The sequence below is a fragment of the Gambusia affinis genome, linkage group LG06 (genome assembly GCF_019740435.1).
Source record: "Gambusia affinis linkage group LG06, SWU_Gaff_1.0, whole genome shotgun sequence".
NCBI lineage: Eukaryota > Metazoa > Chordata > Actinopteri > Cyprinodontiformes > Poeciliidae > Gambusia > Gambusia affinis.
Window position 1 is genome coordinate 22753713 of NC_057873.1, and position 22599 is coordinate 22776311.

Sequence of the window (22599 nt, forward strand, 5' to 3'; positions counted from 1 at the left end):
TTAGCATCTTCATGAAGATCATGAGCAGACGGAAGCACGGAGTGCTGTGACTTGGGCTTTCTGAAGCACAGTGGACCAACGCCAGCGGGTAACATTCAAATCCTCTCTGATAGTGGAAACTCCACTCTGGACTCGTTTTTTGCCTCTCCACTCTTTAGAATCACTGGACCTTAATTTCTAAATGAAATGGAAATTCTGCTTTCATCCTGACAAGAGGACTTTGAACCACCAAGCAGCAGAATCGCTTTGGTGTCTTACCTGACCCTTAGCCCAGGTAAGACTCTTCTGACCGGTTAGGAATGACTCAATAAGAGGAATGTGACAGTTGTCATGGATGCGACTGTGGGAGGCAACACCTCAGGCTCCGACTCCAACCAAAGTTCACGCCATGTGAATCTCCTCCAAACTCTTAAAGGATAAATTTTTTCCCACAATCGTCTCAAAAAAAAAAAAAAAAAAAAAAAAAAAAAAAAGTACACTGCTTGTGTACCTTTTCTGTCACTTTTTCCTTCCACTAAACCTTCCTTTGAAATGCTTAAATGCAGCGCTTTGTAAATAAGCGCTTTCTTTGGCAACTTTTCTGTTTCCCAGAAATACAGTAACTTTATCTAGATGAGTAAATTTATTTAGATGCAACCATCAATTTCTACATTTGTCAGGCCGCCGCACCAATCAGAGGAAAATCTAAAGAAATAAGGGGGAGAAACTTAATTTTCCCGCATATGTAATAAATTAAATATGAGACCTAAATACTTTTAAATTGAGTTTTATTTGTTTTAGTTTTTTTTTTCACATTCACTTTTACAGAGGGAAAAAAACAAGTTGTTTGGTGGTTTTAGCCAGCTGAGAACAGAATACAAAAAGAGTGATCAAATTTACAAAGTTAATTCTGCTTTTGCGGAGTGGTTTTCGTTTGATATTTTTGGAAATCACATTTGTGAAAGTCTATTTAAAGTTTCATCTTTAGTTTCAGCAGTTTGTTTTCACAGAAACATACTGTGGCTAAAGACTTGAACACCAGAATGCCTTTTAAAAACACCAAGTGTTGCTCGGTGTGTCGTACTTTGGAAAACCAAAGAACGGACCAGGAAGACGAGAAAGCAAAAGCTTTTAACACGCAGAGGTTTTCCCGCTCTTCCCAAAATGAAGCAAAACTAAACGGCGGATTAAATCATCTCTAATTCGGTGGGATTGAGTAATCTCGGTCAGTGTTTCGTATGAGACGGTGCGAGACAAGTTGCAGATTCGTTAACCAGACTTCGTATTTTCCGTGCGAGAGGTCCTAGATGAGTCGTTTGTGTCAACAGAAAAGTTCCGGATGTGCAGGACGGGCGTCGTCGTCCCTCTGTCCAGCTCAGTATCTGTACGATGGGCTCCGGGAGCGGGAGCGGGAGCGAGAGTGGGAGCGGGAGCGAGACCTTCAGGGAGAAAAAAAACAATTAGTGCAAAGGCCAGCAACAAAAGGTACATGCATGGAAATATGTTCATATTTTACAGTGCTGACAAGCAGCTTCTCCCGTTATGCTCCAGACTCAAGTGACACAAATTTCAACACAGCATCAGGCACGCTGCTTTTCTGTCTCCTCTACACATTAAAGTTTGAGCGAAGGCAAAAATGTTCCAGATGTTTTCCTCTATAAAGTTAAGACGTTACTGTCAACAGAACTTCAAACGGGTTCCCACATTAAAATCTAATTTACTCCAGCTATGATATGCTGGCTGTGTAAATTAGGGCATTGTGTTGAAAATAATAGCAGTGTGTGCCTTTCACTTTTAGCACAGAACTTCTGAACCAAATAAAAGAAATAAAATAAAATCATCAAATTTGTTCTACATATTCAGCCAATTAAGAAATATTTGGAAAATTTGAATTCTAATAACATTGTTGGAAACTGCATTCATATTGCATTGTTCATCCTTTTCTTCCTTTGTGATTAAAGAATTTGTGCACCGCTCTGAGCGTTAGCATATTATCAGACGTGCAACATGCTTTGGATATGGTCAATAACAAAGCGTCGTACGTAAAATACTAAAACACATTGTGCGGCTCCAACTAGAATAACAGTTTTCAGTTTGGATCCACATCTTTCTGGTTTCGGTTCCCACTTTGAACCTTGTGACATCACTTTAGCCGAGCATTTTGCAGATTATTTAGACGTTTTCTCGTCTGCAGTCGATACAGCGTTGATCTTCTAATCAATCTGGAACCAAAAGTTACTGCGTTTGATGCTTGGTCCCTAAATAAACACTGACTTCCTTTACATCTCGACTAAAAGCCCACCTGTTTAGGATTGTATTTGAAACGTAATCAATTACAAATGTATTGATGGAACCTGACTTAATGTCGTGTTTTGATTGTTGATTCTATGTTATATTGTGTTTCTGTGTTTGATATGATGTAAAGCACTTTGAAATGCCTTGCTGCTGAAATGTGCTATACAAATATATATATATATATATATATATATATATATATACATATAAATAAAATAACTTTAGCCGATCTGCTAGAATCGGCTAAAGTCGATACAGCGTTGATCTTCACGGTGTCCTCCCAGAATCAATAACCTCACTAACTGAACTACACACTGGTAAAATTTTCAACAATCTACCCTTCAATTAATGATTAGGTCACACAGTTAATTATTGTGCATTGAGAAAATAAGGGGTGTTTCAGAAATAACTTGTTAGCATTTGACAGTTGTTGTCCTTTCAGATGAATGCTATAGTTAAATGTGCCAGTCAGGCAGGTTTGAGTACTTCTGGATGTTTTATCTGGGATTTTATTTCCCTTTTATCACATGTAAACAAACATGTTGAGAAGGTTATAGATTTGTAGCCTAAAAGTATTATATTGTAATACATTTTTGAGTCTGTAATTGTTTAAATCTCTGGCTATTGATGCTTGTATTTATGTTTTTTATTTAAAAATACAATAATGATAGGGCTGGAAAATAAATCAATAACAATATACATTGTGATGTACAAGTGATCGATATCAACAGATGATGCATCTGAGAGAATGTTCAATAATGTCACCGAGCTCTGACCCAGAACCGCTCGGCATTCTGGGGAATGTAGGCAGAGGAAATGCTGCCAGCCACCCAGGTAAGCTAGGCTGGTGGCATCAACTAGCTCGCTCCTTGGTTGCCTAGCAACAACCTGTTGAGAAACTTGCCCAGCAGCAGCTTCATGTTTTGCCACTGTTGCCTCAAAACTGGTAAAAAAAAACAAACAAAAAAAAAAACAGCAGTGTGGCGCAGAGAAACTGCATAAAAGAAGAAAGGTCACGCCACTAGTTTGGCTGCATTTCAGATATTTGAAACAACAAACTAATCAATAACTAGCGATATGTGAAGCACTTATTTCGTGATATGTTACCAGTTTGAAGTACGGCTCATTAGGGAAGAAAAGAGAGTTCAAGTAAAAGAAAACAATCTCCAATTAAAGTGCAGATTGTAATGTCCACAACGATAAGCTTTACAAGACGGTGTTTGTTTTCTTTCGAGAGTTTTGATGTTTTTCTCCTGCGTCCTCCAAACAACCGTGTTAAACGATAACCTTACGGGTTTTGTGACTGGCCGTTGGGAATGTTTCTGCCTCGACATGGGGAGGAAGGAAGAAAAAAAAAAAAAAAAAAAAGAAAAAAAAACGTGTTTAATTCGACTTCACTGGAACTGTGAAGATTCCAGGGCCTTGCATACCTTTTGTGTGAGCTGTGTTCTCGGCCTGAGGGACAGAGGAAACAAAGCCACAATGAAAACAAATGCGTGCCGCAGCGTCTCAGAGCCAATAAAACTGACAGCAGCTAATCAGAGGCAGATGAAATATCTTGTGCTGAGCGGGCCCGGGAGACGACCGACCGTCTGTCTCACCGTGTTTGGAGGGAGAGGGCGAGTGGCTCTGTCGTCCGTACTGTCGCTCCCATTCATCCCTCTCTTTCTCACGTCGCTCACGCTCCCTGAACACACAGCTTCTGGGTCAGACGGTTGCAACACACAGACACCAATCAGTCCACCTCGACACACACGCAGCCTTACTTCATACGGATCTTGCGTGCCATGGCTCGCAGCTCTCCTTCTCGCTCCTGTAAAGTAAACAAAGAGCGACGATGGGAAACGAAGGATAAGGAAGCCTCTTTCTCTGCGTTACTCTACACACACCGACCTGTCGCTTGTGCTCCTGCTGCTGGATCTTCACTTGAGCAGCTTTCTTATCCGCCTTGGCTGCAGATAAGGAAGAAAAAGAGAAATAAACAAATAAACTTAAAGGTGAATTTAGAGGGGGAAAACTGTTTAAATTTAAGAGATTAAATGATTGTGATCTGAAAATAAAGTGGCACTCACACTGCTTGTTGAGCGCCTTCTGCATCCGTAGCTTCAGACGCTCCTGGGGTGTCAGCTTGGGCTGAAAGGGACACAAATGTTTCAGCACAAGATTTTGCAGCATAAAAACAAAAAGCGTCCCGAGCGCGCACATCTGTGCTGAAATCAGAGATGCACCGAGAATCAGCTGCTTTCAGCCCGATCGGCCCTGGAAGACGACCGGAGGGTCGGGTAGTCGAAACGTCTGCTCTTTTTAAAAAAAAACAAGCTTTTATTAATTTTTTTTTCACCATGGACTAACACGGCGTATCAAAGTTATAGCAGATCGCGCTGAACAAACCGCTCTTTGGTGTGGACGCTGATACTGAGTGAAGACGATAAGAAGTTAACCGTTTTTCAAATCAGTAAGGTAAGTGAAACTGGAGCGACGAAGGCAGATCTGAAGTAAGCGATTTTTATTTTGAGCGACTTGCGAGCTGTTTTGGTGCTATCCATAATTAGCAATAAATAACGTGTTTCCATTTTACACATTGAAGCAATAAAGGGACGTGCTAAACACACATTGTGCTGAACCGAGTCTGAAACTGGCTTAATTAGAAACCAGATATCAGAGGGGCTAAAAACTTTTTTATACATATTGCAGGGTTTTTGCAGGTTTCACCAACTCAAACTTTATGAATAAAATTTAAGACCTGTGTCATAATAGAGATATACAAATAAATGCAGAAATTACTGTGCAATTTATTGTGATTTTTTGTGGCTCTTGTCAACAGCCTTGTGCTTCTTAACTAGACAGTTGTCTACTAGTTAGCAAGCCATCAAACAAGCGAGTGTTAGCAGCTTGTTACCAGTAGCCTCAACGGCCTCAAGTCACAGAATGGAGTGAGTGAAGATGTCAAACTTTTGTCTGATAGAGATGCACTGATCCTTTTCTCACTTCCGATACCGATACAGATATCTGAGGTCCAGTATAGCCTGATACCGATCCGATACAGAAAAACAGTGCTGAATTGACTTAAATTGTTTCCCTTTTTTTTTTTGGTGTACACTTAAATACACCAATAGCTTCACAAGCTTGGCCAAGCATGTAAGAACAACACAACTTTAATTTGGAATTAAGACTTTAACACCCAATTTAAAACAAATAAACGAACAAAAACTTGACCAACGTAAAAATAAACCCCATCAAATCTCCTTTCAAATGGTTCAAAAAGCCCAATTGTAAGTTCTAAATATAATGTAAAATAAACAATACATAATGACATCAGAGCGTAGAATTAAACTGAAGAGATCTGCCCTTTTGAATTGGGCACATCATCACCGCCACCAGATCGAGAATAGTTTTCAATGTCTGGACCAATACAGATATTAACGTCAGCTTGGTGCATCTCTACTGGAAAATCCCACAAGAAAGAAACCTACATAAAATACATGAGGTTATGAAGTTCCACACGACAAAATTTAACACCGGTAATTAACAAATTTAAGACCAACTTCCATTTTCTTTTATGAATTTAATACATTTTAAGGAAGTGTTCTTTGCATCAAAAACCAAACTTGGAACTTGAGCTCACCTCCAGCAGGTTCTCTTGTTGCATATCCGTACTCAGCGCTCCAAAAGCAATGCATCATACGAGGCCGTTATCAGGGAAACTAGTTTTTTCTCTCTTAGATGCTGGTATGGTCAGATTAACACTTGAACTCTGATCAGTTTGTCTGTTTGGTTTTTTTATACAGCGACAGCGATCAGGCATTTTGCTCCTGGTTAAACCATTAAATGAAGGATGGTGGTAGGAGGGCAAAAAGTAAACATTTTAAAAGCTATTGTGCAACTTTTCTATTCCAGTTCTTAAAGTAAAACCCAAATCGACACAGGTAACAATTTACAAAAACCCGAGATCAGAAACGGGACACAAAGTTCTTGTCGGTGCATCTCTAGCTGAAATACAAACTTTATACCATCGTCTTTAAGACAAATGACGGAGATTAAAGGACAAATGATAAAATAATCAGAGAGCGTCTTGACAAGTGAACACACACTCCAAACGAGGTTGTGTGTTGACAGAGAAACTGCTGCTGGAGGAGATTCACATGTTGTAGGTCTGGGACAGATCAGCAGTAGCTATGATCCACTCAGACGAACCAGGACACAATGTTCAGTATTTACACACACAATACTGTCAGAGAGATAAAAGGACGAGAAGACGAGCGAAGGAGAAAGGGTCAGACAGGGAAACATGAGCAAGTTCAGGTCCAGCGAGTTTGGAAAGGTTCATAAAGAGCCGGTGGCATTTTTTTTTTTCTTTTTTGTACCGACACACCCATCAGTGGGCTGTTCAGACCTGGCCGGGCAAGAAAAACTGCAGGTCACAACACTGCAGGCACGCTCGGCACAGGGAAACATCATAACTTCTAACTTCTGTTTTACAAACAGTTCCTACTTTACGTGAAAGCTGGTTAGAGAAGAGACATTGGGTCAGCAAAAGGTTAAGACATCTGGAGCTACACAACTAGCGCTCTGCGGCACACGAGCCTACGGACAGATGAGGAGCAGCACACATCCATCTTGAAACTTCCACAAGAATGCTTTGATAAATGTAGTTCAAAATAAATTTGCAAGTCAAATCACTTGTGCTGTTTGTAAAAATAAAAAAAAGAAAACCCAATACAGGCACATTCATTCAATAGTCACAAGATGCCACAAAGCATTTCATCCAAAGGGAAACGAGGCTGTCTTTCTCGCGGGCATTAATGCGTGACGCCCTGCGGACTGGTTCGTACTACAAACATATGGGGGACAATTCGCTCTGTCACGCATACGTGTTTGTACAGCACACACAGGTACTCTGCACAGGAGAGGCATCAAAGCACACGGGTTTCACGGAGAAGAAACAGGGCATGATTCAGCCTTTCTCCTGGGCTTTAGCCGGCAGAGCTCGTGTCCACTTTAAGGGCGCAAGTACGGGGAAAAAAAAAATAAAAACAAAAAAAAGAGCAATTTGAGTGCAACAACAGCTTGTATATTCCAGTGTGATGGACAACCATGTCAGCCTGTCAGGGATGAGGGAGGCGTAGGCTTTAGCAAGAAACCAAACGAGATCAAATTCTTACTGACTTTGGCAGCTCCCGTCTCTTTACCACCCGGAGTGTCAGGCCTGAGGGAGAGAGAGAGAAAAGGAAAAATGTTGAGAGCTTTTAAAATGTGCTACCAGTGAGATGTGTTGGCTGATTAATTCATCTTTTCCAGCATAGTTAGCTGCTTTCGAGAAACCAGCTAAGTGAACGGCTTCGTTATAAAACAGTTTATTTCTCAGTGTGTGTCAACAGAGATTAATAGTTAAAAAAATTAAAGGTGTAACGATTAATCTGATTAATTGTGATTAATCGATTATTGAAACAAATGTCAACTAATTAATGTTTGATTAATTGTTAAATGGAGTGTACAGACTCTAATACGTGCCATTTGCTGAAAAATAAAACACTCTCAAAGCAGTAATCAAGCCAAAATTGTAGAAATTGTGCATTTTAGATGAAAAACCTTCTTCGTCTGTAAATATGTTTTACCCAGAAATCCTCAAGTGTCACACTTGGCTTCACCTGGCTCAAATTTTGTGAAATTCTCCTACTAAACACCTTTTGTTGTCCAGTTACTAACTGGGGAGCAAAAATGGTGGAGAGTAGGTCACAGCAAATTCATGAGTTACGGTGGTCCAGTCAAAGTCCGGATATAAAGACAACTGAGAATTGGGAACAAAGCATGAGAGTTGATGTTCATAGATCCTTCCAAGGATTAGGATTCAGTTAATTTACAAAGGCAAAAGGGAAAAAATGACAGACTTTCAACCTGCAACGGTGGAAGACACACCCCCTAGAGGCCTGCAGCTGTAATTACAGCACAGTAAGGTTCCACCAATTATTGACTCAGGGTGACTGAAAATAAATGCAGGCCACATTTTAGGCTTTAATTTGCGTAAAATACTGGAAATCCTTTAAAACTACATTTCAGCTTGTCATTTAGACACTGCTTTGTAGCACGTTCCCATAAAACCAGTCTAAAGCTGGTTTGTGGTTGCAAAATAAAACCTGCTATATGTTAATACTCGTTATACCTATATAAATGTATATAGTGTGCTAACCGCTGAATTTCCTCAGGTGTGTGGGATCAGACTGTGAGACCTTCTTACTTTCTCAGTTTGTCAGAGATGGTGTTGGCAGCAGGCTGGGCCCCCCTGTGGGTGGGGGAGGGGCTGTGGGGCGGGCGGCTTGGAGAAGGGGACGCACTGTGGCTGTCGCTGTCTCTCCTCCGGTGTCCTCTGCCGCTCAAAGCTCCCTGCCTCAAGCCGCTGCCCTGCCGTGAACCCGAACGAGACCTGCAGACAAAACGGACGAACGGGACATTAGAGGACGCTGCTTCTGTTACGAGCCAACCGCCACGTTTCCGGGATTATCCAAACCTTGTTCGTCTGCGTGCCGAATAGCGTCTCCTGTCCCGTTCCCAGTCTCTGTCCCTGTCTTTATCTCTGCCTCTGTCCCTGTCGTTGGACCGCGACCTCGTCCGCTCCCGTCTCCTCCAGGAGCCTCCGTTCCCTCCTCCTCTCCCCCGGGAGCGAGACCTGGAGCGCCGCCTCGACCGCGAGTGGCTCCGCGAGCGGCGGCCGTCTCTCCGCCCGTGTCCCCGCCGGCCTCTGCGTGAACGGGAGGACGAGCGAGAGGACGACCGGGACGAGGAGCGAGACGAGGAGGAAGAGGAGCTGCTCGAGGACGACCTTCGTCTCCTGAACAAATACAGAAACAAAGTTTGAGTAATAACACCGGCAGCGTACCCAGCCTCTCGATAATCACATTAAATCAAACCACCGGACATAAAATCGCTCTTTTCTACCTACTTAAGATAAACTGGGACATGCATGAATCTCGCTGAAGAGCTGTGGAGCTTAACTGACTGAATTAACTACGGTTTTCTCCCTGATGGTTTGTCTGAAACCTGATTCACCTCACCGATCACAAAAATCCACCATCATACTCTTTGCATCAACGGCTGCAGTACATAAGGACTGTGTGAGAGGAAATAACCAAAGAAATGCCAAGAGGAGGGAAAATTACCGACCGGGAGCCCCTGCTATGACCTGGAGAGTGCTGCAAGCTGGAGGGGGCGTGGCCAGAGTGAGGGGCAGCGGTTTGTGTCGTGGCCGCGGATTCGTCGTCGCTGCCTCCGAAGCTGGTGATGAAAGTAATCTTCTCCGGGCCGGGGGTACGCGAACGGGACCGGGACTCTGAGCTGGACTCCGACTCAGGCCTGAAGGAGATAGAAAAAGAAAAGAAAAAAAATAAAAATTTAAATGAGAGGTTATATTCTCGCGCACCACTAATCAGGATTAAAATGTTAGAATCCGTGGGACATCTCACCGTTTGTAAGGGTCGTACGTCGGGCTGTCTCTTCTGGCGTAGCTGAAAAGCAACACAAACAGTGATGTGCTTGCAAAGCACGCGTCTAGCCTCATTTTAAACTTCTTAAGAAAAGCTAAAAACTCACCTTGGTGGACTGATCTGTCTTCCTTTTAGCCTCTTTTCTCTAAACTCCCTCCTCTGTCTTCGAGAGCGGCGGCCCTGAAGCAAGACAAGCGCATGTAAACAGCTAGAAAGTTGCACAAAACAAAACAAAAAAAAAAGTCTTCCAAGTGATCTAGCCTCACAGAGTACATGGCCTTCTCCGCCTCCAGAGCTTTGGCGTGTTTAATGGCCTCCACTTCCTCCTTGTCTTTCTTCAACATCCTGACAAAAGATGAGATTGTGAAAGCATTAGAAATAATACAAATGCACTCTCCCAGATGTTAAAAAAACGTTCTGCTAAAGCCCACTGTTGAGATGTTCCACTTATGTTTCTACACTACAGAAAAAGAAAGAAAAAAAGAGAGAGACGTATTTGCGGTGCTGAATAACTTTGGTTTTCTCGGTCTCTGGCAGTTTTATCATTCTTATTCAGGAAATATTCTCCGAAAAGTGCAAATTCCCAGAATATCAATCGTAAATGAAGTAGAAAATTAGAGGTAGAGGCAAGAACAATAAATCGTAAATTTGCATACTTTACTATTTTTCGTAGTAACTCTAAATGTATCTTTAAGTCATTGCATTTTCTCCCCTCGTGTTTTCTCCTTTGTCCATCTATTTAAAGATTTTCTTATTCGTTTTTCTTGTTTTGTTTTTCCTCATGACTTCTAGGAGTTAAAGTGACAAATGGGGAACAAATAAAATGTACCTGACAAAGTCGCCTTCCCCCATTCCATAGGGAGTGGCCATTTTGTTTAGATCCAGCAGCTGCTCCGGGTTCAGCTCATCAACATCAACTTCCACATCTGCAAACATGCAACATAACCGGTCAGACTTCGGCGAACTAATCCCAAACCTCAAGCATCAAGCTGAAGGTTTTGAGTTATTCAACGATTGTAAAAAGAATAGAGGAAAAAAGGAGAAATGTTTCACTATTTATAAGCGTTACAGTGTGCATCAAGTCAGCAGCTTGTGAAACATTTTGAAAACTCACTGCCCAAAATGCCAGTTGAAATTTTTATCACTATAGCTAGAAAGTTGGAAAATAAAACCCTTTTGTTACCGTTACTGTCGTGCTTACAGAAAGAACTAAGATTTTCATATTATGTTTTTATTTAATAAAAAGGGGGAAAAAATATGTGTAACTATGTTACTTCTTGAAGAGGCAAGTTCTGATTTTCTATTTGTCTATGAATGCAATATTACGTCACTCTTTAGAAATAGCTGGTTTTAAACTGTCCCTCCATTCCCTCAAAAAAAAGAAGATATTTTTCAATTTACTTTTTACAAATGCAACAAAAACTGAAGACGTCAAGTGTCTCATACTTACAGCCCTTCATGAAAGAAAACAACAGATTAAAACAGTTAGCATTATAGCTTGAGACGCCAGCTTTGATGCTCTACTTCCATTTTAGCTCAGACTTTTTAAACTTTCCTGGTGTGAAGCCTCACCAATGTCAGGAATGCCTTCATCCTCCTCGGATTCACTGTTCTCTGAATTGTCATCTTCTTTGTCCGACTGGGAATGAGGCTCCGCCACGGTGCTGTCTTCGTACGTGTAACCAATGGCAACCTTCTTCTCTGCAAGTCTGCACGAGGCAAGGAGGGATTAATGAATTTATAAACCACCTAAATTCTGCAGGAAGCAAAGACATGATTGTTGTGGATCAATGAGCAATTGAAAAGTGTACAAATAAAATTTTATTGCCAAAGGTGTAACGTGTAAAAAAATAAGCCCTCCTTCGTCCCCCGCAAAATATAAGACCATAATTGAAAATACAAAAGCAGAGCAGGAAAAACATACTTCTTCTTCTCGTCCTCATTTGGTTTGGCCAGGCCACCGTAGAGCTCATCCAGGTAGATCTGGTATAAACACTGCTCCTCGGAGACTGTGAGGGGACAGCAGGGAGTTCATGAACTCATCACAACTGCAAAATATACCCACTGAGAGCTGGCTAAGCACCACTCTAAGCACACTGTGTATGCACGGAGCCAAGCATGTGTGCAAAGCATCGACTGCTGCGCTACTTTAGGTAAACACTCACTGTTGGCAAAGTCATTCTGAACGAGTCCTCTGTAGCGCTCGTAATTGCACTTCCTCTCCTCCATCTCGTGATCTGGCGTGCTGTGAAAGAACAAGAAGCAGAATGTTCTGCGCTTCAGAAAATATTTCCTTTTATTTTATTATACATGTTAATAACCTCCTAACGTCCAGAAACAACAATAAAGTACTAAAGCTGGACCCCTTCTTTAAATGTAACGAGTTACCAAAGCGCTTTAAAGACTTACGATGTGCTGAGCAGAGGAGGGGTATAAGTTGGGACGTAGTCCAGATGGGCCCTCACATCAAATCTGTCAATCATGTTGTTGGCGTCTCCTTGCCATGGCATCCTTTGGAAAAAAAAATTAAAATCTAAATGATAGAAGTTATTTTCCCAACACTGCAGGAATCCTAATTTTATTACTTATATTTTAAGACAAACTGAGGACATGTCTATTAATTTAAACTGTCTTTAGGACATTATATTAGCAATTAGCAATGCTGGTCTAAGTGTTGTTCCTTTATCTGAAATAGTTTTTCTTTTTTTTTTAAATACACCAGTAACAGTGAGACGGGTTAAGCTAGGTTTACAGTTGAACTGGGCTGAAGTGCTGCTCCATATTGCAGCACTTCAGTCATTTAATGACCACCCCCTCCCCATCAGCCAATTACTGCTCAGCTGAAGCTGAAGCTCAAGCTGAAAGTTGTCTGGTTCCAGTCACCAGCTACTTTCTGAGTCATTATCAGGTTCCATTTGTGCAGAGTTTTCCTCACATGTTGGCAGGGCTTTCTGCAGCCAGCGCCACAGCCGGGTCCAGGTGGATTTTGTAGGATCGGCCGTGAACCTGCAGAAACTGGGCAGGATCTTTTTTCTGTCGAGACAAAACGAGGACCAGGTGAACGACGCAATACCCTACTCAAACTTTGAAACACCACAGAAACAACAACAACAATGTGCCTCATATTCTTTTTTTTAATTCTGTGTTCATGATGTCACTGCTGGGCACTGCTGCCCTTTGAGCACTGAAGCACAGCCACAATGTAGTGATTATGCTGCAGAGGAAGGCTTTAAATGTCACCGCCACACTCTGTTCAGCAGAGCAACAAAGTTCCTCACTATCTTCTCGTAGTACTCTCGGCGGCGCTCGCCACGGCGTTTGTAGTCGACCATCATGCCACGGAGCTTGCGCTCGTGTTTGCGGGCCTCCTGCCACATGACGGCGCCGCTTGGGGTGGGGGCGCGGCGGGGCACGGCTGCTGCAAGTGGAGGAACGAGGAAGAGACGAGACAAACATGGGACAAAAAGAAAAATAGTACTTGAGTAGAGAAATTTTACCCTGCATCTGTTTTAAGTTGTTAATCCAGGCTTATCACGATGCTGGGGGCCTCATTTTTGCCAGACTGTTGCACTGTAATGCAAAACTAAAATAATTCATATCATTGCATTTTTGGCACACACATTCCAGTTTAGGTGAATTAGGAATTTTTACTTCTAAAGTATTTGACAAACATTTATTTACAAGAGAGGGTTTTATATTTGCAAATTGTTTGATGGGCAGTTATTAAAATCTCAGTAATGATCTGTTTAAATGTGCACAATCTTCACCAATATAACCCATCAAACACAGCCTGTAAGAAGCAAATATAACAATAAACTCACTCACTATAATAGGAGACAAAGATTTTTTCAATAACCTATCATCCAATCCAATAAATTAATTCAAACAAGGATCAATAACTGATTAAGATGTTTGGAATCAGCATTTCATGACCCAATAGGGAACAGGTCATAGTTAAAGCTGGTAACCAGGGATGTTTTTGTATTCACTTAATGACTGTAGCACCACCTAAACGGTTAGATAGTCATCAATTAACATAGTATAGCTAAATATCCCAAGTCTACTTCATTTTTAAATGCAAGTTTCAGACGCGACACGACGTGCAATGTTGTTGTTTGAGCCCCTTTTTTCCAAAAAAAGTTACTCAATGCAACAAGTACTACCCACTTTTGAACATAAACATCATCAGTAGCCTACGGGCTATTAGTTAACAAGCTTAAGGTGCTGTGTCGTTATTAGCTAGTCATTTTTTAGCTAACATTACTTGCATCCACCTGCATCATTCAACTCAGTCGGTTAATTCGGAGAAAAAACTGGTAAAAGTTCTTTGCGTTTTGCTGCCATTATCCTAACACACACCTGCGCAGCAGCAGGTCTCCGTCGCTGCCGCACAGGTGTAAACCCAGCGTGAGCGCAGTAGCGTTCGTGTTGCGTTTAAATGCGGGTCAGAAAAACAGGTCACGACGGGTTAACGATTAAACAGTTTTAATGGCTGAAAAAAGAGACAGAAGGCGCTCATTTTGGAAGTGCAGAAGCCCCTACTGTATCAAATCGATATACGAATAACAGAAAGTTGGCCACTCTGAGGTAAAAACAACTAACAGCTTCCAGTCCTGGGGGGGCACGGCTGATTCCGTGGGCGGGCAATGCCCCCCAATGCCCGCCCATGCCGCCGGGGCTGAAGTTTAGGGTGATTGTCCTCCTATAAGGTGAACCCCAACACCAACCTCACTGGTCTCAAATCTTTCCACCTCTAAATGAGCCTTGAGAACTGAACTCTGTCCAACTTTCCTGTTCCTGCTCAAAAGAAAGGATTCCCACAGAATGATGCTGCCACCACCGTGGCTACTTTCGGTGGTGTTTCGGGGATACTTGTCATGATAGTTAAACACAACATGTAACGATGTGCATTCAGACCAAACAGTTTAATTAATCTGCTTCCATACGTTTCTGTCACGTTAACATGGTTAACCGCAGCTCAACGGTCAGATATTCATATGCTAACCTAGCCCAGCTAGCTAACCCCCGAACGTTGCGGTTCATTTCGATCATGAATCTCAATGTTACATATTTCTAGCTTGCAGTGATGTAGAATACCGTAACTTAATGTAAGTTCGCTTAGTGCTGCAACACATGGGCCTGTCAGGCTGCGCCTCTGACTGAGGCCTGCTCGCCAGTAGCATCAGAGCTACATTAGCTCTGTAAAAAACGGTAGAAACAGGGACTGAGTCTCAGTTTCACGGCACAGAAAACACATCACATAAAGTCCACGCAGCTAAGTAAACACGGTCTGCATTCACGGTCTGTACCTGTTTAAATGTACACCAATAAGAATCGGGGTTAATCTCTCAAGCTGAATGTCACCACCATACGCCTCCTTCGCCTTCTCTTTCTTCACCAAACTCAGTCTATAGGGGGCGCTGCACCTTTAATATCCAGTATTAGAAGAAACCAATGGAGTGTCGAATTTTTTAGGTAACTTTGTCACAAAATTTTATGCATTTTCGCCTACTTGAAAATTGCTTTTCAAAGTCGCAAAAGTGACTTAATACTATTTATAGCCCAGCTTAATCTGAATTTAATTTAGCGTCTCCGCCTGCTCATGAGTCCAAATTTATAATCCTGTCCAATAAACAATGATAATAAAGGCTGAAGTTGAACTATATTTATGCATCTATCTAAAATAAATATTTAATCTTTCGTGACCATTGAGATTATTGTACAATTTAAAAGAAGTGATGCAAAAAGAAGTTCTTTATGTAAGTGGTCTCTATTCATTTATTACAATAACAAATTATTTTGTCCTTTTAGTAGTTGATGGTTTCTCTCAGAACTGCAAGAGCACCTTCTGTGTTGTATCCATGCATCAATACTGTAATTTAATGCTCACGTTAAATTCAAAAGGCCGACATATACAGTTGTGATTTATTTTATTTTTTTTAAAGTATGAATGAGCCGGTTTTTAAAAGTGCGTACTTGTGGCCACAAGATGTCTCTGTAAGACAGGATTTATAAAATCTCAAATCTGCATCTGGCTGAAAATATTACAACTGACGGATTTCTGATGAGCCCTGAAACCCATTCAGTGATGTTTTATTTGCGTCAAGGCTAGACAAACCAAATTATCCATGCTTTTTTCTCTTTTATCATAACTTAACTTTTTGTTTTGCTTAAATGTGGCTTGCATTGAGAAGCAGTGGATTCGTTTTATTTGTTACAAGCATAGACAGGCTGACAGGAACAAAGCTTTGTGACTGGTAATAACAAACAGAAATGTAAGCATTAGCTGTATCCCTAGAGGTTTGTGGGACAATATAGGCAGACAGTTGATGACACAAGGCATTATAGCAGCTCTTTAGATTCGGAGTCAGTACCCATGGTAAACTCTCTAATCTGCAGACTGGGCCTTGACATCCTGTGCTGCACAGCAGGTGAAGAGAAAATCTCGTACATATCATATCTTTACATGTGCGCGTGTGTGTAAACTCTTGTTTCCGACATTTCCTGCGGACCGGCACGGAGACAGGAAGCCTGTTTTCATTTCCATCCCGCCGCTGTTTGCTCAGGATGGAGGTCACGTTTGTGACATTCATTTTGCCGTCGACAGTCGCTTTGCTCTGCCTCGACTGTCAAGACCTTTCCCTTCACACACACACAGTCGTTTTGTACTTTGCAGTTAATCATCTCAGCAATATTTGATGGTGTACATATATTTTGGTACTCCTAGTAAAGATGGGTGGAACCTTTCATATAAATACCTGACTACAGCAACACATTGTCAGACTGAAAGTACTTTCACTCATGAAAAAAGTGAGTTAAAAGTTTTTTTTTCAATAAGATGCCCACAGTTAATATGACCCACATTTCTGCCAACAAGAACAGCTTCCAGTCTTCTCTTGTAACATTTTTAAAGCTTAGATACAGAGAGATAGTTGACCAGCAGCCATCTTTGCTAAAAAAAAAATATTCTTTAACATCAGATTATACTGATGCTTCAACAAAATATGGATTCATTTGAAAGCTCTTTACACATCAGCATCAGGGTAGAGCACTGATAAAAGAGCCGACACTGTACATGCTGTATATTGCATACATTTAATAAACGTGGAGCCATTTCACATCCAAAGCATGTCTGGATGGAGGGATGCAGGTGGGACGGAGAAACTGCAAGGTGAAGGAGGTTATTAAAAGTGGATGAGCAGAAGTACCTGGGGTAAATCGTCAAAAAAAAAAAAAAAAAACTGCTGCTGGAGTGGAGGGAAAGGGAAAGAGCTCAGAAATACTGATATGCAGACGGTTGAGGAGGGTGAATACAAAGAGATGACCTATGTGGTGACCGCTGAAAGGTGCAGTTGCAAAAAAAAAAAAAACAGAAGATACCCGAAGCCAGTGATAACTTTATATGACTCTCCTGTCATAATTTATTCCTTCCTTGGACCTGTTAATATCACTAGCTGCACTTTATTCTCTTTTCAAATGTCACTGATATGCAGGTCGTGAGAGTGAAAACTCCCAGTTCCGAATAAGTCGTAAAACAAAAGTTGGTAAATGCACTTTTATTACAATCCACGCGTGCTCATCATCCCGAACGGAAAGTGAAAAGGGACAAACGGAGCAAAGTAATACAGTGATACTTCCATACTGAACCACAGTACAAAAACAGCGTCAATATGTACAACATATTTATGTACAAAAACAGCTTCTTTTTTTTTTTTTTTGCACGCCAATATGAATAAGAAAACATACATCTTTTACAGAGACAAAACAGGCAACAGTGTGTGTGTTTTTAAAAAAACAAAAAAACACGAGGCTTTAAAGCCTTTTCCTCAGGAGCAGAAACTCCCCTTTTTGACGAGAAGATCAACTTTATTTTATTCTCTTTAAGTAATATGTTTCTGACCTTTTCTCCACCACATACACTCATAATTTACACTCTTTCATTCACTGACAGGCACTCACAAACACTCAACAGCCCAAATGTCACCAAGTGCGAAACATCCATTGATTCAGAAATGGAAACGACGTTTCCAGATGGCGCATCAGAACACGATAAAGGGCTCTCCTGTATGAAATGCAGGCACTCAAAGGTGGGTTTTCAAATGTTCAGATTTCAGTCAAAAGTTGCAATAATAATAAAAATAAAAATAAAAAAAAAACGTTTTTTTGCCACCAAATGATGCCCAAAGATGCCACTGTATAAAAGACTTCTGATCTTCCATTTTAGCAGCATTTCTTCCTCAAGAATCAGCTGAGAGCCATGAAGGTCAAAGGTCTCTGTAGTCTGCATAATGGCCTCGTTGGACTCATTGCAAATAACAGGACAAAGGTCCTGTCAACAACAACAACAACAACAACAAAAAAAAGTGCTACGAACTCAAAACAGAAGTCCAGGACAGCGTCAAACTTCCAGCTCCTGATTGTCTGTGCAGTGGAAACGATTCAGCTTCTCTCGTTCTCGATTTGAAATGTCCAGCTTGGGGGCGTGGGCCGGCTTTAGAGCCGGGGAGGGATGCGAAGGAGCCGGGGAGGGCGGCAGGGTGAGTTCAATCTCCTCGCAGCAACGTGACACGGGGGCTGGGGCTGGAGGGTGAGGGTGAGGGTGAAGGTGAGGCGCTGTGTTGGTGGTGGCGGCGGGAGGCTGCGAGGGTCCAGGCGGGCGGTCCACGTTTCTGATCAGGTTGACAAACTCCCTCTGGTTGTTGATGCCTTCCTCCTGCGGGACGGACTGCTGCTTTTTCCTCTTCCGATGCAGGTAGGAGAAGACGACGGCGCAGACCACGCAGCCACAGATGGTCACCAGAGCCAGGATTCCCACCAGGATCATGTAGAGGCTGAGGCCGCCGTGGGTCGTGTCAGACATGGCGCCTTCGAGGAGGGGGCAGAGGTCAGAGCGAGCTAAACGTCTAAACGTCTGCCTGGCGGTCGAAGACGAAAAAACAACATGTGTCTCACCTTGACAATCCTGTCCGACGCAAGGACTCCTGAGGCTCACACACTCGTTCCCATAATAACCGTCCGGACAAGCGCACACGAATCTTCCCTCCGAGCTGTGACACTGCACCCCCTGCTGGCAGGGGTTAGGATTGCAAGGATCCAATGCTATCTGAAACCAGATCAGGTGAAGCAGCAGTTTAAGGCCTCCACAGTTTGTATAGAGATTCAACCGAATAGTTATATATAAATAAACAATAATGGATGTATGTGAGTATATCTGAGAAGATCCAAATAAATGTAAGATTTTCAACCCATATACAGAGTAAAAACAAATCTGTGAAGGTCTTTTGTTATCGTTCTACCAAATACAAAGAGAAGCTTAGACAAATCCAAAATGATTAAGAAATGATTCCCCATGGTAAGTGAAAATAAGATATCTAACCAGACCTTTTACTACCACCTAACATCTCTATTATATATATCTATTATACATTTAAACAACCTTTACTAAAACTAATGATTTTTAATGAAAATATGTTTAATTTTTGCCTTTTTTAGCATCTTCTCCCCATGTCTTCCTTAGCAAATCCTTATTAGTCTCTTCTCTGTTTGCTTACTTGGCATTAACCAGTCTGTGATGACTTATTTTCTTATTTGTTGGTTAGTTTCCCAACCTCACAGGAGTTTCCCGAATATCCCAGAGGGCAGTCGCAGGTGGCCGTCTTTCCCTCCGTCGTCACGCACCGTCCTCCGTGCAGACACGGGCTGCTGTCACAGGGACCCAAACCATTTTGGCAATATTTTCCAGTGAAACCAGTGGGACACACACATCTGGATCCCGACACCAGGTCCTACATGGGAGGATATACATGTTTCATTTGACAAGGACTTCACAGGAAAGTTGAAAGAGGGAAAGAAGGGACATGTCATAGATTTGACACAAGCATTAACACACATGTACCTCTGAGAGGATAATATAAATGTAAGGATATTTTGAATGCAGGTAATAGTTCAGGTATTTTTATTTTCATTTTTTATGTTGTAAACAGGTAAAGGTTGACGACAAAAAGGCCAGGACTCTCACCTCACAATGGCCACCATTCAAACACAAATCCTGACAGCTGCTGTTCCCTAGACATAGAAAACACAGTAATTGAATAAAATGAAACAACACGCTGGCATTATTGGTATTTCTGCTTCATACGCCTGGCAGGAATTACATCCATCAAATGAAAGGACAAAAAAGGAGCTTTACTGTTTATGTTTGTCAGGGATATTCTGTGAGAACGATTTTGCTGGAGTAAAACGATCCCCTGTCCATAGAAACTCTGTGCTGCAGCTGAGCTGCTCTTTAAAGCCTCATCGTGTTTCACTGCCTGCCACAAGACAATCACTTCTCTTTTCTCTTTCAACCAATTTCCTTTCCTTTTTGTGTGTTTGCTTTTTCTTCTCCTCTTCTGTACTCACGGACGTCGCAGTTCGGCCCAGTCCATCCAGGGAGGCAGTCGCACAGGTAGCTGCCGATCAGGTTGCGACAAGAGCGGGCGTGGACGCACGTACTCGTTTCACATTCGTTGGCATCTAAAGGTGCAACGCAGCAGAGGAGAAGGACAAAAAATTACGTCAAAATGATCCACACCGATTAACAACAAAACCTTTCAAAAATGTTGTTTTTCTTTAAATGCTTAGCCAACTTTGCCACGTTGCAAATGCAAACTCACATGGAAGGAAAAAAAAGAAAAGAGCCAAAGTAAAAACGAAACAAAACAAAAAAACTAAGGGAAAGCCTAGAGACAGTTTGATAACATTATCTGGCTCATGGGAAGCAAAACCAGAGAAATTAAGTGAAGGGATTAAAACCATTTCACAACACTGTTTGTTTTAAGGGGGGAAAAAATGTCAAAAACATCTAACTAATAAACTAAATCATTGTAATCCAATTGCTAAAAAAATTAATAAATAAAACACAAAAGTCCTTAGTGCATACTATCTTACTTTTTAAATGTTCCTAGTAGACAGAGCATTTTAGTCAGACATTTTTCTAAGAAATCAACAGTGAAAACAAGTCAATGGCATTTTGATCCTCTTCCAGCCTCACTGTTATCATTAAATGCTCCTAAATCTGGGAACCCCCAGGGTCCCTGACAGCACAGAGAAAGTGAAATAAAAAAAATCTAGCTTGTTAGTTAAAGACAAATGTACTGTCCATGTCAGACAGTAAATACAGACTTAGCTCTGTCAGTGAGTTTAAATGTCTGAAGGAGTCTATTATCAGAAAAATGATGTAGGGCAGAAATCATCTGATGAAGCATAGAGAGTAAATACTTTTACGATTGAGGCTCTCCTGACGTTCTGCATCTCTGTCTGTCTGCAGACGGTAGGCTGTGGGCTCCTGATCTGTGATGTGGAACTATGAGGGATTATGAAGTGTCAGTGTGACATATCACTGTAACACCGAGGAGCAGGAGTGGCTGTCACCCTGAAATATGTTTCAGTTTTCACTCCACAGCCCTGGAGCCTCTGCATGTAAGCACAAAGTGTGTGCTTCAGCTTTTTTCTGTGTGAAAACTCGTACTGCGGCGAAGCAGCTATACACTCTGCTCGTGAAAATGACGAGTGAACCCAAAGGGACATGATGGTGCATTTAGAGAGAGGACTAATCCTCAGTCGGCGAGGTTTAATGTGAGCATTAAGATGCCGCTAGCTTCTTCTGCTTTTTTAAAATTTGAGCATTAAATTCACAATTTTCCTCAAATTAGAGATAATCACACACTACTGCTTCATACAGTTTGGTTTTCTTCCAGATTTGCACTTTATTATGTTTGTTTTGTTTTGTTTTTTTGGTTGATTTGTACTGCTCAGAGATTTTCTATTATTTTATGAAGACATGACGGGCACCTAAACTAAAGAAAATCCATGAAAGGGGCTATTTGTTTTTTGAACAGGTCACAACTGTACTTTGTTTTTGATTCAAGACATGTAAAAAAAACAATAAAATAAAACATAACAGCTGCCTTTGCCGGGGCTCTCAAGAGGTTTTCATCCCTGGTTAAACAGGGCATTAAAAATAAATTAATTTTACAGCTTGATTTTATTTCATTTGATGCAGGTGTCAAGTGTTTCTCACAGTTCATAAATTTCCCAAAGGGGTTTGCATGTAATGGTGGCTACATTTGTGGGGGGGAGCTTTACAACCAACATAATGTGTCACAAGAACTGCATGTCAAAACGTCTGAACAGTGAAGTAAATGTCTGTGAATGAAAAGGTAATTATTACCAAAGAGCTTAGTCATTACAACATAAATAAATAAATAAATAAATAAATAAATAAATAAATAAATAAATAAATAAATAAATAAATAAATAAATAAATAAATAAATAATTTTTTTCTTTTGGCACGAACTTGATAATTTCAGCACTGATGGCATTAATAAATAACCGCTGATTAGTTTGCTTTTACCCAGGACTTATAAACTCTGCTAGCATAGCGAGTAAATCAACAAATAACTTATTCGACCACCTTAAGAGGAGAAGCCGAACACAGCAGCGTCTCTACAAGAAAATAATGCTGAGTCATGCTATATGCTAACGCTACAAGCTAGCGCTATGAAACGGATGTTTGACAGCAGTCAAGCTCCTGTTTCCACAACAGTGAAGCAGCAAACCTCCCAAACGGTAAGCTAACCGTATTTGTTTAAATATTAGCTTCGCAGATGGAGTTTAGTCGGGCTGAGCTCCCCCAGTGTAACGTCCCAAATCCCACCGTAAAGTTCTGTTTTACTGTGGCACAAATTGTACATCAGAAGATGGACCACTTACTTCTCCATTTACCTTCAAAGGCATTAAAAAATAATTATACTAATTAAAGCAAGTTATGGTAAACCGGACTGAAGCTATGAGCATTTATCATAA

The 22599-nt window shown here is 41.3% G+C and overlaps 2 protein-coding genes across 3 annotated transcripts in view; both read right to left on the bottom strand.

The window, feature by feature from the left end:
• Positions 1-750: 750 nt before the first annotated feature.
• LOC122832968 (CLK4-associating serine/arginine rich protein) lies at positions 751-14105 on the bottom strand. 2 transcript variants are annotated; one of them, XM_044120235.1, is made up of 21 exons: positions 14017-14105; positions 13031-13170; positions 12688-12785; positions 12162-12263; positions 11918-11997; positions 11677-11761; positions 11325-11461; positions 10582-10678; positions 10019-10097; positions 9859-9932; positions 9732-9773; positions 9433-9621; positions 8780-9100; positions 8510-8695; positions 7441-7480; positions 4347-4407; positions 4168-4226; positions 4041-4087; positions 3876-3961; positions 3705-3729; positions 751-1418 (listed from the first exon to the last, which is right to left on the bottom strand). In XM_044120235.1, exons 1-21 carry the CDS (start codon positions 14033-14035, stop codon positions 1355-1357), a joined length of 2031 nt encoding a protein of 676 aa, XP_043976170.1. In that variant the 5' UTR covers positions 14036-14105; the 3' UTR covers positions 751-1354. The 2 variants fall into 2 exon arrangements, 1 of the variants encoding a protein (XP_043976170.1); XR_006370906.1 differs by lacking the exons at positions 751-1418; positions 3705-3729 and having other exon boundaries at positions 7437-7480; positions 14017-14100.
• A 3187-nt stretch (positions 14106-17292) lies between these two features.
• LOC122832969 (protein jagged-1b) overlaps positions 17293-22599 on the bottom strand; it is a 55960-nt gene continuing 50653 nt past the window's right edge. The window contains exons 10-14 of the mRNA XM_044120237.1: positions 20154-20267; positions 19771-19817; positions 19361-19537; positions 18705-18855; positions 17293-18617 (exon numbers count right to left, since the gene is read on the bottom strand). Of these exons, the coding sequence (XP_043976172.1) occupies positions 18151-18617; positions 18705-18855; positions 19361-19537; positions 19771-19817; positions 20154-20267 (956 nt within the window). The 3' untranslated portion in view covers positions 17293-18150. The remainder of the gene's footprint in view (positions 18618-18704; positions 18856-19360; positions 19538-19770; positions 19818-20153; positions 20268-22599) is intronic.

Bases quoted from the DNA above. Each gene is read 5' to 3' on its own strand.
- LOC122832968 (XM_044120235.1), bottom strand. The intron at 12,786-13,030 runs GTGAGGAACTTT...TTGTCTCGACAG, and splicing joins GAGAGTACTACGAGAAGATA to AAAAAAGATCCTGCCCAGTT. The intron at 1,419-3,704 runs GTATGCAAGGCC...TTCTCCCTGAAG, and splicing joins GAACACAGCTCACACAAAAG to GTCTCGCTCCCGCTCCCACT.